A 16,846-nucleotide genomic window follows, 5' to 3' on the forward strand; every position below is an offset into this window, starting at 1 on the left:
AATTCGCATGCCTGCCTGTGCAGTGGGAAGTGTTTCCTGGCACCTGCATGGCTCCAGGCAGCTCCGCCACATTCCAGGGTGCAAATCCCAAGGCTCTGGTTTGCTGAGGTGTGAACTTGTTGTAGCATTACCATCCAAATCCAATTAATGCATAAACCCTGGCAGTGAGAAAGCATTTCCTGTTCCATCCTTGTGCGCAGTGGCTTTGTACAAAGTCACCTACGTGGTAGCATAAAATGCTCCGTGTGCTACCAGGCCTGGCTCTGGCCTCCCCAGACAGCGCTGGAGGGAGTCACTTATCTAGGAAGTCCAGGGGAAACTCCCTGGATTTTGGCAGAGGAGGGGGGAAACCTTGAACATCCTGCATTGCTGACACAATGCCTGCTTTGTGCTTACAGCACGGAGTTGAATGTAGTGTACATGTTTCTCTGAAAAGATACGTCCTTTTCACCCCTAGTTTGGTTCTGTTGATGGTAATCCCCTTGGGAATAGCAGGCTGCTGTCTCATGTTCCCATGACACATGCAGAGTTGGAATGATCCTGAATTCAGAGCACAGTTGCAGCATTATAGAAACAATTTAGTCTTCTTCTATTCATGCTTAAGTAACATTGCAGTCTCTTGCAAAGAGAGACAAAGCGCAGAACACAATTATACGTATTTAACATAAAACAGGCTACGAGTGGGAAGGGAAGGCTGTTGCTTCATTTAGGGGCTCTGGTTTTATTGTGCACCATGAGGGCAGAGCTGTCATCATTCATATTGTTACCAGAACCACATAGTGGAATTAAAAACCATGAAATTCAGATATTTCCTGTAATTTTAGTATAGCTTCAGGCCCAATATCTTCAGCCTGAGCAGCCTCTTACTTCATGCCTGCTTCTCTTTGAATTGCTGTCTTCAGGGCAGATCCCAGCTGTTGTCTTCCTTTCCTTCTATAACAGTTAAGGAAATTTTGATTTCCTCCTCTAGTGACTTAGATCTAGGCATTGTGGGAGTGAGTTGTGTCACTTAACAGCATTTATTAGTTTGTCTTCAGTAACCAAGGAGCCTGACCTGAGGCTTTGAATTAGTCTGACTTATCACACCTGCAAGCTATAAGACTGTTCTTGCAGCAGCTGTTCCAAGTGCTGAATGTCCTTGTTGATATGGAATCACCCTTCCTATTTCTATAGATGTATAATGCAAGAAGTACAAGAAGCGTTTCATTTTTCCTAATTCAGAGAGATTTCTTACTACTCTGTCCCTTTGCTCCAACTTGAAGGCTGTTGCTAAGTATGACCCCTAGTAAGGATAGTAGTTCAATACTGAATGATCAGGTTGCATATTCTGCTTTCAGGAGCATGGGATTCCCACAGACTTGGGCTATGCTGTAGCTCCACATCATTCTGGGGTTTATCCTGTCCACACACAACTCTATGATGCGTGGAAATCTGTTTGGAGCATCCAGGTAACGAGCACAGAGGAATACCCACACCTGCGACCTGCCCGGTACCGGCGTGGATTCATCCATAATGGAATCATGGTGAGCACAGCTGGGGAAGCGGAGCCCATGGGCAGGGCAGAATTCCTGCCTGAGGAACACTCTCCTGATAACCTACACCACACACATTAATCTCAGTATCACCCGTGTTTCCAAAATAATGGAGTGAAGCGAAGGAACTTGGCTAAAGCCAGTTTTTTGTTTATCAGTGCAATTCAGAGGTCAGTACTGAACAGAGAGCACAATGAAGCACAACGAGACTAAATTGAGGTTCCACTGACTCGTTTGCACTGTGATGAGTAAATGGCTGGAAGAAATATCAGAGTCCGCTGAACCTATGCTACTTATATCCCTTACTCTTTGTATTGATCGATAGAGGGATGCTTTGACACATTCATGGATTTCTGCTGCATCTGCATCTAGTCTCATTTTCTTTTTCTCTGTCAGGTTTTGCCTCGACAGACCTGCGGTCTTTTTACTCACACTATCTTCTATAATGAATATCCTGGTGGCTCAAAGGAGTTGGACAAGAGCATTCGTGGTGGTGAACTCTTCCTGACAGTCCTCCTGAACCCGGTAAGCTCATCTGAAAGGGGAATCACTATGTGGGTGTCTCAGTTAATGCACATGATGTGGGAAAGGACTGAATCCTCTGGGGGATTCAGTGTAATAACCTATTGCATTGTGGGTATCTCCAGTGTGAGGGTAAAGAGATGTGAAAAAAAGGGCCAAGGAAGCACTTGCTACTTAAGACTGCTTTGCACACTGCCAAGGAAACATCAGTGTTGGGCGTCAAGAAGCACAACACTCCTCAGATAGAAGCTAGCCAGGGCGATGTGGTGAGCGTGGCCCAACATGGAGTGGGTGTTACCTAGGGTGCTGCACCTTCATGAATCAGAGCTGAGATGTGCCTTGGTGTCTTTTGTTCAGAACAAGTGCTTTCTCTGGGCTTTTGTTATGGGATGTTCTCCGCTTTCTTTCATAATGTATATTGAAGCAATTTCTGGATGCTGTTTTTTGTGGTGTAGCTGTCACCCTAAGGCAGTTTTGGGAGATCTGGGTCTGACGCAGTTGTTTCTCTTTCCCCTTTAATACTAATCATTTCCATCAAACCACCAAACTACTCTAGTAACCCCAACACACTGCAGCCAGCCACTTCCCAATTCTCAGTCACAGATGGCTAATCACATGCATTTCTCACTTCCCATTGAAGCTGGGAACATGTGCTAGGTGTCAAGAGACAAAAAAAAAAAAAAAGAAAAAGATATTTTTAAAAAATGCTGAATGGATAGAATTAGGAGATGAAGCTTCGTAGCCCTCTCCAACCATAGATTGCAATCCCTCACTTACTGGCTGCAGTAGGAAAACTTGCTGCTCTTTTTGATTGATCATATGTACAGTAACTTTCAGTTCTTCACCTGAGTTTGTTTCTTATTAAATCTGATTTGGCACCTATTGTCATCCCGTCTTCTGAATGAGCATTGCCCTGACAGATTTAAATCGTGATGTTAGATTGTCTAACTTGGAACTTCCGAATTTCTACCTTCTTACTTCTCCTTTATGTATCTTTTCCACAAGTGCTGACCAAGTTTGAGTAAGAAACCATGCAAGCAGATCTGAGAGAAAGTAGGGTGTTTCTGACTAGGTGCACACCCTGGTCACAACCACTGAGTACTTGTTTTGTGGGATTTGTCACGTAACATCAGTGGCTCTGGTTGCAGAGTTGAATGTGTGGCTTTAGTTACCTTTGGTTGGGGGTGCAGAAGCTCAGTGAATCAGAAGTCAAACTTTTTCCCATAATTAGCTTAATTTTTTTTTTTTTTTTAATTTTTTTTTTTCCTACAGCTCAGTCCCTCTCTAATCCTAGACCCCTGATAGTGAAAAAGCCCTTGCAGTACATTCTGGGTGCATCACATGCAGGTTGTAGTTTACAGACAGGCCCTGCGTTTCTCTGAATGATACCAGCTCTGGCCTGGTATATGATCTGTGGAAGTATGAGTCTACAACGGCCTAGCCACAAAACCATAGGGGTTTATACTTCCTGTTCTGGAAGCCAACCTTCAGTCCCCATCACCAGAGACAAAACCGTGAGCTTTACACACAACAAGTAAATCCACCTCCTTAATAAAACCTCCTTAATAAAAGTCTGTCGTAAGGCAAAACATAATCTTGGCTGTGCATATTGAGTGATCTTTGACATCATTGGTCAGATAGAAAGAAACTGATCTGTTCTCTGTAACCCCTGCTTTTCTGCATTGCTGTTTCCATATGTAGGGTTTATTCTACCTTGTCCCACTTTATAATAGTCAGATCTTAAAGAATGCCTGCAGAAATAACCACTGTGAAACTTAAGAGCCATAGGTCTCTCTTGGAAAACCAGTTACCAGACTAATGAAGAGGTCATTGCTGGTCTAGGAGGCTGTGCCAAGGAATTTGTAGAAACATAGTTTCTAGAGCTACCCAGTAAACTTTGCTGATAAGCGTATGATGATCGAGGCAGCTGGCAGTGATCCGTGATTGTAAAAGTTTGGAAAGATTGTGCTCTGGTGCAGGATTAGCTTATTTGTCAGAATTACTGTTGGCTCTTCAGGGTGACTTTTAAAACTCTTTCAGACACCTTCTTGTGTTTCCCATGTTTACATTTCCGTTTCCTTTTGGCAGCGGAGCATTTCTCTCTCTGTCAGCATTGGAGGATCGTGCTCTAAGCTCCTCTTCATTGCTTGTGTTTGCACAGTGACTCAGGCCCTCGCATTCCTTCCCTCACTGATAGAGCCATCTCACGGACTTGATAGAAAGCTGGCTAACCCCGCGGCCCCAGCAGTGATCCATGGCAAACTTGGACCAGTCTCTTTCAGTCCTTTCTGGTGCTTCCAGCTCTCTTTGAGTGGATATACACATGCAGGAGTCTCCAAGCCTGTGTGCATGTAATTAACTCCACAGTGCAAACAGATGATGTTTGATCTTCTGACTAGTGAACACGGTCTGGTGTCAGTAAAAAGAATGGTTGTTGTTCGGTGGATGGGCTGCCTTGTGCCCAGTCTCTTTCCCAGAAGCAAAGGGCATCTTTCTGATCATCCTACAAACACTTTTGCTCATACTGCACACCCAGCAGGTTAATGCTGTGCCCACAGCTGCTTCTTTTATGTATTGTAAGGATGCTCTTACCCTCCTGTTTTCTGTATTTGAGGCTCTCTGTGCCATTTCCTCTGAATTTTTCTCGGCGTGAAAGAAAGGAAAGCATGCCATTGTGAATGTAGGTTCTACCAGAAGGAACGCACAGAGCTGTTTTGGTAGCCATAGCTGTGGCAAGGCACAGCAAGCTGCCTGGCCTTGGCTACCAGTGTACAGGGGTCACAGGACGTGACTGCACAATTGGGGAAATGTCTCTTTGGTTGGTCTTGTCTTGTGAGCCACGTTGCTTGAGACTGTCTGCAGATGATAGCATTACTTACGTGAGACACGGATGGCATGAAGATCTTACTGAATGCAATTGGTCTTGAGACATAGTTGCTAACCTTGGTCTCATGCAAGCTTTTTATTCTGCAAACCTTGAAAGTGTTCCTGATTGTGCTCTGTGTCCTCCCTGCTGCAGTGCTTGGATTATGGCACTGGGTCAGGCGCTTCGTGCAGCAAACCTTTCATCTAAATGATCCACAAGTATGTCAGGGGATGAGGCACCCTTTGCTATCACACCACCCTCCTGGTGTCTCTCAAAAATGGGCAAAAGACAACAGGAGACGCATCCTTTTGCCTTCCAGTGTGCTCCACGCTACAGCCCAGATCTTTCTGTGCTTTGCTGTGTCGAACCGAGCACATCCTTTTTGCACAACAGCACCAAGTGCACGCTGCTCTTTGAAGTGTGGGTGCCACAGCCTGTCTGGCAGGGCCCCTGTCAGCTCGGTAGGAAACCAGAAGTGAAAAATTCACAGGCAGCCAAATGTGATAACTGTCTAACTCCATTCAGTTTCTGCATGTCCCAGAGTGCCACCACTATTTGCTGTTGCATATGCAATGACCCTGATGTGTGATCCCTTCATGGACAGGATTAAATTAATTTCCAGTGTCTTGGGGATGGTCAGGCACAGAGGTACTATCACTCAGCAGCTCCAGCTGAGATGCACTGGTAACAGCCCGTGGTGACACTGGGCAGAAAACTGAATTCAGACCTCCTGAGTGCCAGCAAACCTCTTCATCCAAACCCATCTGTCTCCCCCTTCCTCCTTTTGCTCTTCCCTACTAGGAGAAGGAAGGCCATTCCTGCCCCCTGCCAACACAGCCTCTTGTTGCCTGCTGGCCTCACCAGGGTTGAGCAGTGGGTGTCCCTGCCATTACTGAGGTCCCTTCCCCTCCCTGCAGCAGCAGGCACTGGATGCGGAGGGCTCTGTCACACATACAGTCATTCTTCCATTGGCCTTAACGTGCTGCTTTTGTTTTGCTGATTTCTAGCCTTGGTGTGGTTCTAGCCTCCTTTCTGGCAAAGCGCTGCTGGGTTGAATTGACAGAAATCCACTGCGTTCCCCTAGGCACAGGCTGCAGGCCTGGAATAACTCCTGTGAAAACTTGTCCTGTGCCCTGGTGTGCAGCATGCTGCCCCGCTCCCAGCGGCTGCCCTGATGGATGGAGCAGATGCTGCAGCTACAGCTGCCCTGGCAGTGCCTTGGAGAGAGGAGGGGAAGCTCCTGTTTTTTGTCTAGAGAGAGTCACTGCCTAATCCCTGTTCCCCAATATGTCCCAGAGCCACCTGAAGGGGCTTTTGAAACTGTTCAGGACTCACAGGCAGAGCTTACCTCTGCCGCCACTCCCAGGGGTTACTGAGAGGTGCGTGTCCCTCCTTCCGTCCTGAGTTTCTGCTGCCTTGCAAACACAAAATATATTTAATTTTTCAGTGGTGCAGTGCTGTTTGTCAGCCCAGACAGGCAGGGCAGCCTGAGGTGCACACAACCTCTTCCTGGCAGCACAAACAAGCCAGGAGGAAACAGCACCATTACCTGCTTTAGCAGCATCCCATGTCCTTCTTTTCAGATCAGCATCTTCATGACCCACCTGTCTAACTATGGGAATGACCGCCTGGGACTGTACACCTTTGAGAGCCTGGTCAAGTTTGTGCAGTGCTGGACCAATCTTCGCCTGCAAACACTGCCCCCTGTCCAACTTGCAAAAAAGTACTTCGAAATCTTTCCCCAGGAGAAGAATCCCTTGTGGCAGGTGAGAAGGCAGTTTTAACCGCTCTTAGTGGTTTTCCAAGAGGTGTGTCCCACACTTACAGCAGAGAGACTGCTGCTGCAGAGCACAGCGCGGTAATGCATGAAGTCGTTAGGTTTAACCTTTGTGGCTTCAGGCTGCAGGGGGCAAATCGCAAAGTGGAAGGGATGGGGACCAGGGGTGGTAGGCCACAATCACAGTGTGAGCTTGGAGGCAAGGATGGCTGTCGGAGGTGGCTGGAAGGAGGTTGGTGGAAGTTTGGATCATTAAAGGGATTATATTAGAGCAAGGTGCTGTGAAATGTTAAGTGTATGAGGAAAGGAGCCCTGTTTGTTGCTGGAAAAGCTTGCAGGCATGTTAATGTGATTAATCGTAAAGTAATTTCACACCGCAGAATTCATGTTCATTAAATAAAAACATGTTTATTCCATTTTATCCCAGCACAGCAGCTCTCTGCATGGTAATGAGCAGATGAAATTAGCTGAGGGTGATAGAGTTGTCTGTCTGCCAGAATTCCACAGATGCTGAGCTGTACTATCGGGGGGGCCCCACCCAGTGTGGCTGCGTAGGGCAAGACCTGTGGTTAACACTCTCAGGGGGACTTTGGCTCCTGTATCACTTTGGAGTTTGAAAATGTTCCCTCCTGTTTTCTCTAATTCTTCTTGATGCCTGGCAGAGCAGCAGTGTGGCTGTGAAGTGTTCTTCATATGCTAATAGCATCTTCCCTGGAGGACTGGCCTTCCAGCTTTTCCTCCCCTTTCCATTTGCTCCTGTGGTAATGCTTAATCCCATCTCTTATGCTGCAGAATCCCTGCGATGATAAGAGGCACAAGGATATCTGGTCCAAAGAGAAAACATGTGATCGACTCCCCAAGTTCCTCATCGTGGGACCTCAGAAAACTGGTAATGTTTATCTTTCTAATTTATCTAAAAAGTAGATTGCAACTTTCATCTCATTCCTCTAGAGAGGAGAGCTGGAAGGATCTCTGTTGTAGATCTGTATGGCTGCCCTTCGTGCAAGCTGCCAAATGACCACAGAGGATATTTCAGAGAATGTCAGATTTGTTCTAAACTAAATCTGGCAAGTCTGTCACTTTGCATGTTGGCAGTTTCCTCAGATCAGTCCTGATTTGCAGGAAAAAGCCCTACCTGCAGAGCTGTGTTTTGGCTTTTCCCCACGAGCTCAGAGAAACCATGACCTTTCTTAGTTTTTCACAAGACACAAGCTGTCAGCAGGACTAAACACACGCTTAGCAAAGGTTACGATGAATGTCCCCTAGTGCTTTTATTGCGACAGATCTCTGTGCGCACTGCATGCTCCATGTCACTGCCAGTAGGAGGCTGAGATCCTCTTTTGTCTGACCTCTGTCACCAGCTCTTAACTGCTGCGGCATCATGGTTGGCAGCAACATGGCCAGCTGTACGTACTGTCCTGAGGACTCCCTTCTAGCCTGAAGACAGCAAGATCTCTTCAGCCAAAGCCAGGTTTTCAAACCTTGGCTTTCTCTGTAGTGCATTGAAACAGCAGCCACCAGCCATGCGCAGCAAATGGTGATCCTGCCTGTGGCAGGAAGCTCTCCCAGCCAAACTGCTGTCTCCTGCCAGTGTCGCTGTGAAGCTCTGCTGGTGTGTGTGCAGTATGGCTCCTGTGTCGTGGCCCAGGCTGCTTGCAGTGGCACAGTAAGAAAGTCTTCCCCTGGCATCCAATTTACTGACCTGCTGGAGCCCGACAGCTGGGTGCAGAGCAGGGTTGTCAGGCTAGGCTGGGTTAAGGGAAACATCCACAGCAGAGGCAGGCCGAGCTGTACGTCCAGCTGAATTCTCATCTGAGGAAACTAATGCCCCTATTACATCTCCTTCCCAAGTGTGTGGCGTTGTCCTGCAGTACCCAGGTCATGTCTGTTTAGCAGTCTGGGTTCTGCCACGTGACAGTGTGGCTGTGCTAACAGGGAAAAAACGGATGGGAGTAGCCCAGCCATGGCAAGAACACAATATAGTTGCCACAGGTGGCAGCTGCTGTGCTGAGGAGGTGATTTAAACCAGCTGCATGAGTTAAAGTCTGGGACTGAACTTCTGAACCATGCTCAGCCCCAAAGTGTTTGGTGTGTCTGCTGTTGTAACCTGCGTGTGCTGAGGGGTGTGTTAGCTGTGTGTAACAGGAGTGTGGCCATCTGGGACTGTTCTGTGCAGAGAAAGCCTTTCATTCAGCCAACTGTGTGTGACCCTGGTCCCGTTAACTGGTTCTTGTTGCAGGCACCACAGCTGTGCACTTCTTCTTGACCTTGCATCCAGCCGTCACCAGTAACTTCCCAAGTCCATCCACCTTTGAGGAGATCCAGTTTTTCAATGGACCCAACTATCATAAAGGAATCGATTGGTAAGAATCCTGACATTCATTCTTCCGTGATAAGTTGCACGTGTTGTCTTTTCCCGAGTCTGTCTCTGTGTCCACCTTAGACTTGTTAGTAGCTTCTCCATTTCTGACCAATTGTTTTCATTGCTGTTGCTCAGCACATTGTTTTCCTGCTCATCCAACTGTTTACTCCCAGGAGCAAGACAGGTAGTTTGTGATCTTAGTAACTGTTCACCAGGAGATACTTGAGGGCATGATTTAGCTTTAAAAAATTATTCTTCGTTGAACCCACTGCTGTCATGAGGTTTCTTCTCCTTTGACACATAAAACAGACAGCAGTGTGCTCACTGAAAAGTTCTTCCTGGGTTCTTACGCTGACGGCAGTGTCTTTTTGGCCACAATCTCCACCTGTACAAGTGTGCAGTTACGGTAAAGTGTTTCCACCTGGCAGGGAGATACAAAGCCACAACAGCACTATCATGCCACTGTGTTTCCGGGCAGAGAAGCTGCCCGTGTGTCTTGCTTGAAGCATGACAGTTGGGTGCACTGTGCCACCACTCCCCTGTGTCTGGCTCTGAGGGACAGCTGTCAGATTTCTGCCATGGGATTTCCTTCCCCGCGCGATGCAGGACCTTGTGTGACCTCTCTGCTCACTTAGAGGACTGGTGAAAAGATACCGGAAGGTATTTGGTACTTGAGTGAAGCTCCCGTGAGTCCGTGCTGCAGAGCAGTACTACTAGCTGAGAGATGGGCATAGAAAGCGTGGGCTTTCATGTGCGTCCCCTGGAGAAGCCGTCCAACTTGAGCTGAATGTAGCACCACATGCAAGAGGGCAACGTTTATGTTTAGGATACAATCAGTTCTTAAGTCTAAATTCCAGCAGAGCAGTCTTCCAGTGATTTACAGTGTCTTGTCCTCTTTACCCTCTCCCTTCCCATTATTCAAATGTCTTAGAGTTTCTGTGTTACTGATTTTACAGGCTTCTGTGAGGCACAGCAAAGCTCTTGACCCCGTGTCTCAGCTATGAACAGAGGTACAAAGAGACAAATGATTTAGGTCTAAACAAATGGTCAGTGGCAGGGCAGGTGGCTGGTTCTGGCCTTTTTTGTGAACAGAATCTTCCTCCTAGAGCTTGCAGTGCCTTGTCTTTACCAGGCCGTGCTGTTCACCAGCGTCCTGTCTGTTCTGCAGGTACATGGAATTCTTTCCCATCCCCTCCAATGCCAGCACAGACTTCATGTTTGAGAAGAGTGCCAATTACTTTGACACAGAGGTGGTACCAAAACGCGGTGCAGCCCTGCTTCCTCGAGCCAAAATCATTACAGTTCTGATCAACCCTGCTGACCGAGCCTACTCATGGTACCAGGTAACTTTCCTACACTGTTTTTGGGTGAGAGCGAGACAAATGCTCCAGTGGGGCAGAAAACCATGGATCCATTTCCACAGGCAGGCCAGGGGAGGTGATGCAGGCTGCCTGCAGGGTGTGGACAAAGTCAGGTACAAAGGGTGTCCGCATTGGTGTGTAAGCTGGTGCGGGAAGGGTAGAATTTTGTTTTCCTGCTCCTTAATTCAGCTTGTATTTTTCAGCACCAGCGTGCTCACAGTGACCCTGTGGCGCTCAATTACACCTTCTTCCAAGTGATCTCTGCAAAATCCCAGGCCCCTCAGGAACTGCGCAACCTGCAGAGCCGATGCCTGCTCCCTGGCTGGTACTCAACTCACCTGGAGCGCTGGCTGACGTACTACCCCTCTGGGCAGGTAGGATGTTTGGCAGTAGGGTGAAATAGACTGATGATGCCTTGACATTGCTGAGTTTGGATGAGATCGTGCAAAGCCCTTGGGCCCAGGGGATGAACCCTGCTGGCTGGCCTGAAACTGAGATGACAAAGCAGGGAGTGGTCTCTTGGGGCCCTTTTGAGGTTTACTGTTGGGGAGCTGAGAACAAACCCCTCTCTCTCCTCCCAACTCCCTCGCCCCCAACCCTTTATGTTCTGTTTTCATTTCACATTCTGTCTTGTCTTTTGGAACAAGAATCACCACTTGCTTCTTCCTATTATAAGCTGGTAAGAAATCAGATTTGAATGCTTCAATTTTGTACTTTACTGCATTTGTAAACGTAAATGAGTACAAGGCAATTCTGTGATCTCCCAGGCAGCTCTCCAGGCTTGAGAGATTTAGGACAAACAGCAGTGTCAGCACTCTCTTCCTTTCTTCTAGGCAGCCAGCAGCCCTGGGACCCTCTACAGGCCCAGCGGGTATTCATCCACTTGTTGTGGTTTCCTTGCTTTAAAGAGAGGCTCTTGGACTCTTGGACTTGTAGTTTCCATGTTGTGAAGTCTTTAGATGTCTGCTGAGGGGAAATTTCACTGCAGACATGTCAGGTTTCTGTGTTTTGTGTACAAATTTGCAGAAGGTCAATTAATATACACTACAGACCATTTCTGTCTCTAAATTCCCAAGACATTTATAAGCTGTCTAATACATGGTGAGTCGGAAAATATTTTTTCAATTCCTTTCTGTTACTGCAGTTCTGCTCAGACAGTCTGTACTCCAGCAGCGTTACAATGCCCATTAGTCACTTTAGGCTGCTCTTTTGGCAGAGAATAACTGCATGTGATAGATCTGCCAAGACTAAAAGAGAGAAGGCAGAACAAAGCAAGACCTATATCCCTGGTTACTGTCAGAATAGGACTGGTGCAATCCAGCTATTTGTCGTGGAATATTTAGCAGAAAGAGCAAGTCACTGGTGCCACATTGCAAGGAGAAGTGGCAAGTAGGAACTCCTTCAGGATAGCGTAATAAATACTGCCACCCATGCCTTCTGTGTGTGAGAATTAGGAATTTAACCAATAGCTCAGCCTGCCTCCTTCATAGTTACTGCGTTCCTCCATGTCTGTGGAGCTGGAGCAGGCAAACATCAACTGTTCCTACATAAATGTACCATCACATTCTTGGGCTCGAATCTCATTGCTTTACTATTCCTGCGAGGAATGATAGAGCCAGTGAAACCAACGGGTGTGGTCACTGTTTAAAATAATGAAATAAATCACATTGTATGGCTGCTCTTTGTGGTGGTACCTTTGTATTGGTACACCATCCTTGTACTTTCTATTTGTCAGGGTCTCCTGCTCACATGACTGTTTTTCTGCTGTGTACTTTGGAATAGGTAATTTATTAGCACAAGTGTTCATTATTGTCTATCATACATGTAACAGGAGAGTAATCTTAGGTTACAGAAGAATACTTAGCCTAATGGTTGACTTCTAAAAAAGGATACATGAGACAATCTATAAATCATGCTACTGCTGCGCCTCAGTGCTCAGTTCTATGGGAGTTTGACCAAAGACAAGTTTATTAAGCAAAGCCTATTGGGGTTCATTGGGCCACATCCCCCCATGTGGCTCTGGAATAGACAGATGTCAGTAGCCTTTACTCACGTGAGTGAAGGCCCATGGCAGTTCTGAGAGCCAGAAAGCTCAGAACTTTCACTCGGCACAAGCTGCCAGAGGTTAAGGTGGCTGCTTTTATTTCAGATTCTCATTGTGGATGGTCAGGAGCTGAGACACAACCCTGCCTCTGTAATGGACAACATCCAGAAGTTCTTGGGAGTTACACCGCTCTTCAACTACACCCAGGCCCTCAGGTGGGGAATTGTTTTGGGGGAAGCTGCTTTCTCAGCCACGTGTGATACTAAGTTGATTGGAAGAATATGTCATCTCTGACTGCAAGACCTGCTGCGGTTTCAGAGGTTATGTCTAAACCCCAAAATTAGTTTCAGATGGTCGTGTTTGGATAGCATGAGATACTAGACTGAAATCATCACTTAGTCTTTCCAGAAATGAAAGGGGAGGGGTGTTTTTTGGCACTGTCATGGAGAAGCATGAAGCTTCTCACAGCAGTAATTATGATGTTTTCCATTTGGTCTTTGTGGTTTCACTAAAGGTGCTGGAATTACTAAAGCTCCTTATGCTTGGTGTTACACATTGAATCTGACAGAAAGCAGAAAAAGGTATGATAAAAATGTGTGACAGGCTGCTCTTATATTCACCTAGATGGAGATTAGAGACACATTACACAGTTTCGAGGTAAAGAGCTTATTATTACAGAAGACGTGGACTTGACAGGTGCCCAGAGCTGTCTGAGGAAGAGTTAGCAGAGGCAGTACCTTGCTGCTGCTAAGTTGAAGGATGTTACTCAGCCATTACTGTGATGTTGTCCACAGTGTAAGTTCAATTAATCTGAACAGATTAAATAAGTCCTAGCTCAAGGTGAACTGTAGCAATATCAGTAGAAACTCTGTAAGCCTGCCGGTGATCTTGAATCATGTAATATTGCTCTCTGCAGCTGAAAGCTGTTTTTGCATCTTCTCTGCTACCTCAGCCTATGGTAGCTGAGGGTGGTAGGTGTGTCGGTGTGTGTAGGCACACTGCAATTGTCCTTCCTTCAATGGTAAAGACAGCAGTACCAATTCAGGCCCCCTCCTCCTACAGGAGTTTTCTAAAGGGGTGTGTGCACGTTTAAGGAAATACCAGATTACTTGAAAGCCTTACTTGCTGAAGCACATGTCATGATAGTAAATGGACTGCTTACAGTAGTGATACTGGCTGTTATGATTCCCCTCCCCTTCACCCTGGGTCAGAAAAGAAGCGGTGTTGGTCAGCTTGCCTCAGAGTTTGGTACTTGTTCAACCCTCAAGCTCACCTTTGGTTGATTGAGGGACAGGATAGACCTGACATGGTTCCCAGCATTGCCTTATACCTGTGTTTTAGCAAGAGAAGAAGCACTGAGGCTTTAAACACACAGGGGGATCATCTAACACCTCTCAACTAAAGAGAAGTTTTAAAAGAATTTTATATACATTAAAACATTGATTATTTTTTTTTCACTAAAGCTTGACAGACAAATGTAGTAACACTAAGTTGTCTCTCAAATTTGCATAAAGCTGAACCAATTGTGGTTGTAAAGGTCTTCTTGTCACAGTAGTGAAGTGCTAAAAACAACAAGAACAACAACTGAATAGCACAAAAACAAAAAAATTAAGCATTGAAATGCAAAATAGCTGTGGAGTTATTTAATTTCTGCTGCTACTAATTGAGCGTGTGGCTATATCTTCTAAACACAAGTGTCCTTTTCAGATTTGATGAAGCAAAAGGATTTTGGTGCCAGCTGCTAGATGGAGGAAAGACTAAATGCCTAGGAAAGAGTAAAGGAAGAAAATACCCTGATATGGATTCCTCGGTGAGTAACTGTCTCAAATTTATTGGTGGCAAGAGATACAGAAACATGAAACACAACGAGCAAACAAACCTGGATTTTCCTACCATCAGTGGTAGGAAATGACATGTGGGACAGGGACAGAAACGTGCTCAGGGTAACATTTTCTTTTACGCTAATTTGGTTTGTCTTTTCCACACAGTCACGGCTGTTCCTAAGAGACTTCTACCGGGAGCACAACATTGAATTATCCAAGCTGATGAACAGACTTGGACAGCCCCTTCCAACCTGGCTGAGGGAGGAACTGCAGAACTCCAGCTGGAGCTGAGGGGGACTCCATTGCCCCCGTGCCATTGGGATGTGTGGTGCTCCAACACCTGCTGTGATGCCATCTCTTGTCAAGCCGGAACAACTGGACAAATGAGCAGTAGCAGAGAACGTGTGCGTGGAACCTTTCCCTGCCATTGGGAGGGGCTGCTGCCTCTGACACTGTCCTGGGGCATGGAGTACAAATCTCATTCTTGGGTATTATTGGTGTGTTACACTCTGACTCTTACTTGCAGGAAGGATTTGTGTTGCCTGCCCTACTTCAAGCAGCAGAGAGAGCAGTTAACATTTTATGTTTAAATTACTCTTCTCAGTATATGAAATGGGCACTAGCTGGAGGGTTGATGTCTTTCCCTTATGAGTCCAGGAAAAAAAAAAAAAAAAAAGATTTAAGAGGTAAGGTATTGAGCCTGCTGCTGAGAAAAGAGGAGCAGCTTAATAAAAGGGGAATCTGGTCCCTTGAACCCCAGTTTTTATCTAGCAGTGTGTTTGGCAACAGCAAGGTACAAGAACACCTTGTTCCTCCCCATGTAGAGGATAGTGGCCACGGTTATTACTTACAGTGCCACTGTGTGTGGGCGTAGTGGACTGCACCTTTTTGGAGACAGATGTAACAGAAATAAGATTGCCTCTCCTTATCTGCAGCCTTGCAGGTATGATACGATGTCCAATGACTCTGGTCAATGGGCAGTGGGAGATAAGGCAAAGCTGCAGATACTGACACAGAATTTTCTTATCTTAGGGAAAAGGTTGCCATATGTGACAACGTGGCAAAGATTTCTCTGTAAGGACTTTAGCCATTTCAGAAGGTAATGGAAGGAATGGTAAGTCCCCTTTAGAGCACTTTGGAGGCCTGTGTTAGCAGAGCATAGTAGCTAAGGGAGGCAAAGCTCAGGTATTGTTAAATAAGGCTGAAACAGATTGTTCAATTCCCTGTGTCTGATCAGCTTTAAAAAAAAAAGCAACATTTTTGTCTTTTCAACAGCTCCAGGGTCTCTACTATGTATGCTGATAGCTAACACCTGTTTAGTCCCCCAGCAGTCCAACAGTCCAAGGAGAAATGCAAAAAACAGTCAAGAGTAAGTACTATTCAGATATAAAGGGGAAGCTTAGAGTTCTAAGTGGTTTCCTGTATCCAAAAGGGGCTCGTTGTTTAGATTACTACTTCTGCGCATAGTCAAGTAAGTACACTAAGGTGCTGTGCCTCCTCCAGCAGTTGCCAGATAATTTTTCTCAGAGGAAATCCTCCATCATGGTTGTACAGGTTTTCTGTTGCTGAGCCGTGGGCTTCTGAAGTCACATGGGCCATCATCCCCCCCTTTCTGGACACAGATGGCCCGTAACTATTGCTGCAGTTTGAGGGGGAAAAGGATCCATGCGACCACAGATCATGGGAACTTCCACAACTGTCGTGAGCGTCTTTTCTCCTGTTGGGGGAGAGAAGTTGCTTCAACCAAGCTTTTCCATTGAGCCTTAGGTATTGTGTATTTCTGAATGAATGGTGCATTTACCGTTGTATGTAAATGTATATAGTATGCAATATAGTATTTTATTTCATGTGCCCTTGGAAAGGGTTATTTTGTGCAGCCAAAAAAAAAAAAAAAACAGGACAGAAAGACTAGAAACACCTCTCTCACTCCTGGTGGAGAGAAGAGCCCAACTTCCTGCACTGGATCATGTACAGCATCATTCACATTGAATGATAATGAAGAAATTCTTGGCTCTCGAAACTGAGCACAAGTGTCTGAATAAAAGCTAGAAGTAGTAGTAAGTGGATTCAATAAATGTACTACTTATTTTTCTTCTTTGTGATGCTTTGGAGTGATGTCATGGACCGTCAGCTGCTAAAATGGTAAAGTAAAAAAAAAAAAAAGAAAAACCTACTCCAGCTCTTACAGCTGATATCTGGGAGGTGTTTGTTTTAATAACAATTGTAAGCTCTTTCTGCAGCAGTAACAGTGTACTAAAGATGTCTTTCTCTGCACATGCATCTATAGGGTTGCAGGTGCCAGCACGGCACAGAGAACCTGTGGTTGGAGACTCATTCCTACTGGTTTGTACTAGTGATGACTTTAGAGCTATTCCCCGCTATACTGCAGTAGCTCCCAGCTGCAGCAACAGAGCTTTGCTGTCAACATTCTGTCCAGACATGCATCCATCGCCTGGCCTTGGCCAGCAGCCCATAGGTAGACCTACCTTACATCCATGCGGTAAGAAAGTATTATTTAAATAGTCACAGTAGTGACAGAATTGTAAAACCACCTTTCAG

At 46.0% G+C, this 16,846-nt stretch overlaps 1 protein-coding gene across 7 annotated transcripts in view; it reads left to right on the top strand.

The window, feature by feature from the left end:
* Positions 1–16,846, top strand: part of NDST2 (N-deacetylase and N-sulfotransferase 2) — a 131,728-nt gene extending 114,882 nt beyond the window's left edge. For 5 of the 7 annotated variants that reach the window (XM_084290294.1, XM_084290298.1, XM_084290297.1 and 2 more), the window contains 10 exons: positions 1,338–1,523; positions 1,929–2,057; positions 6,504–6,686; positions 7,490–7,586; positions 8,937–9,060; positions 10,228–10,402; positions 10,624–10,794; positions 12,570–12,679; positions 14,172–14,274; positions 14,453–16,845. In XM_084290294.1, the coding sequence (XP_084146420.1) occupies positions 1,338–1,523; positions 1,929–2,057; positions 6,504–6,686; positions 7,490–7,586; positions 8,937–9,060; positions 10,228–10,402; positions 10,624–10,794; positions 12,570–12,679; positions 14,172–14,274; positions 14,453–14,578 (1,404 nt within the window). In that variant the 3' untranslated portion in view covers positions 14,579–16,845. Of the gene's footprint in view, positions 1–1,337; positions 1,524–1,928; positions 2,058–6,503; positions 6,687–7,489; positions 7,587–8,936; positions 9,061–10,227; positions 10,403–10,623; positions 10,795–12,569; positions 12,680–14,171; positions 14,275–14,452 lie in introns of all 7 variants that reach the window. The other 2 variants (XR_014618614.1, XR_014618615.1) reach the window with 2 other exon arrangements.

Source organism: Netta rufina, assembly GCF_964035555.1.
Source record: "Netta rufina genome assembly, chromosome: 7".
Classification (NCBI taxonomy): domain Eukaryota; kingdom Metazoa; phylum Chordata; class Aves; order Anseriformes; family Anatidae; genus Netta; species Netta rufina.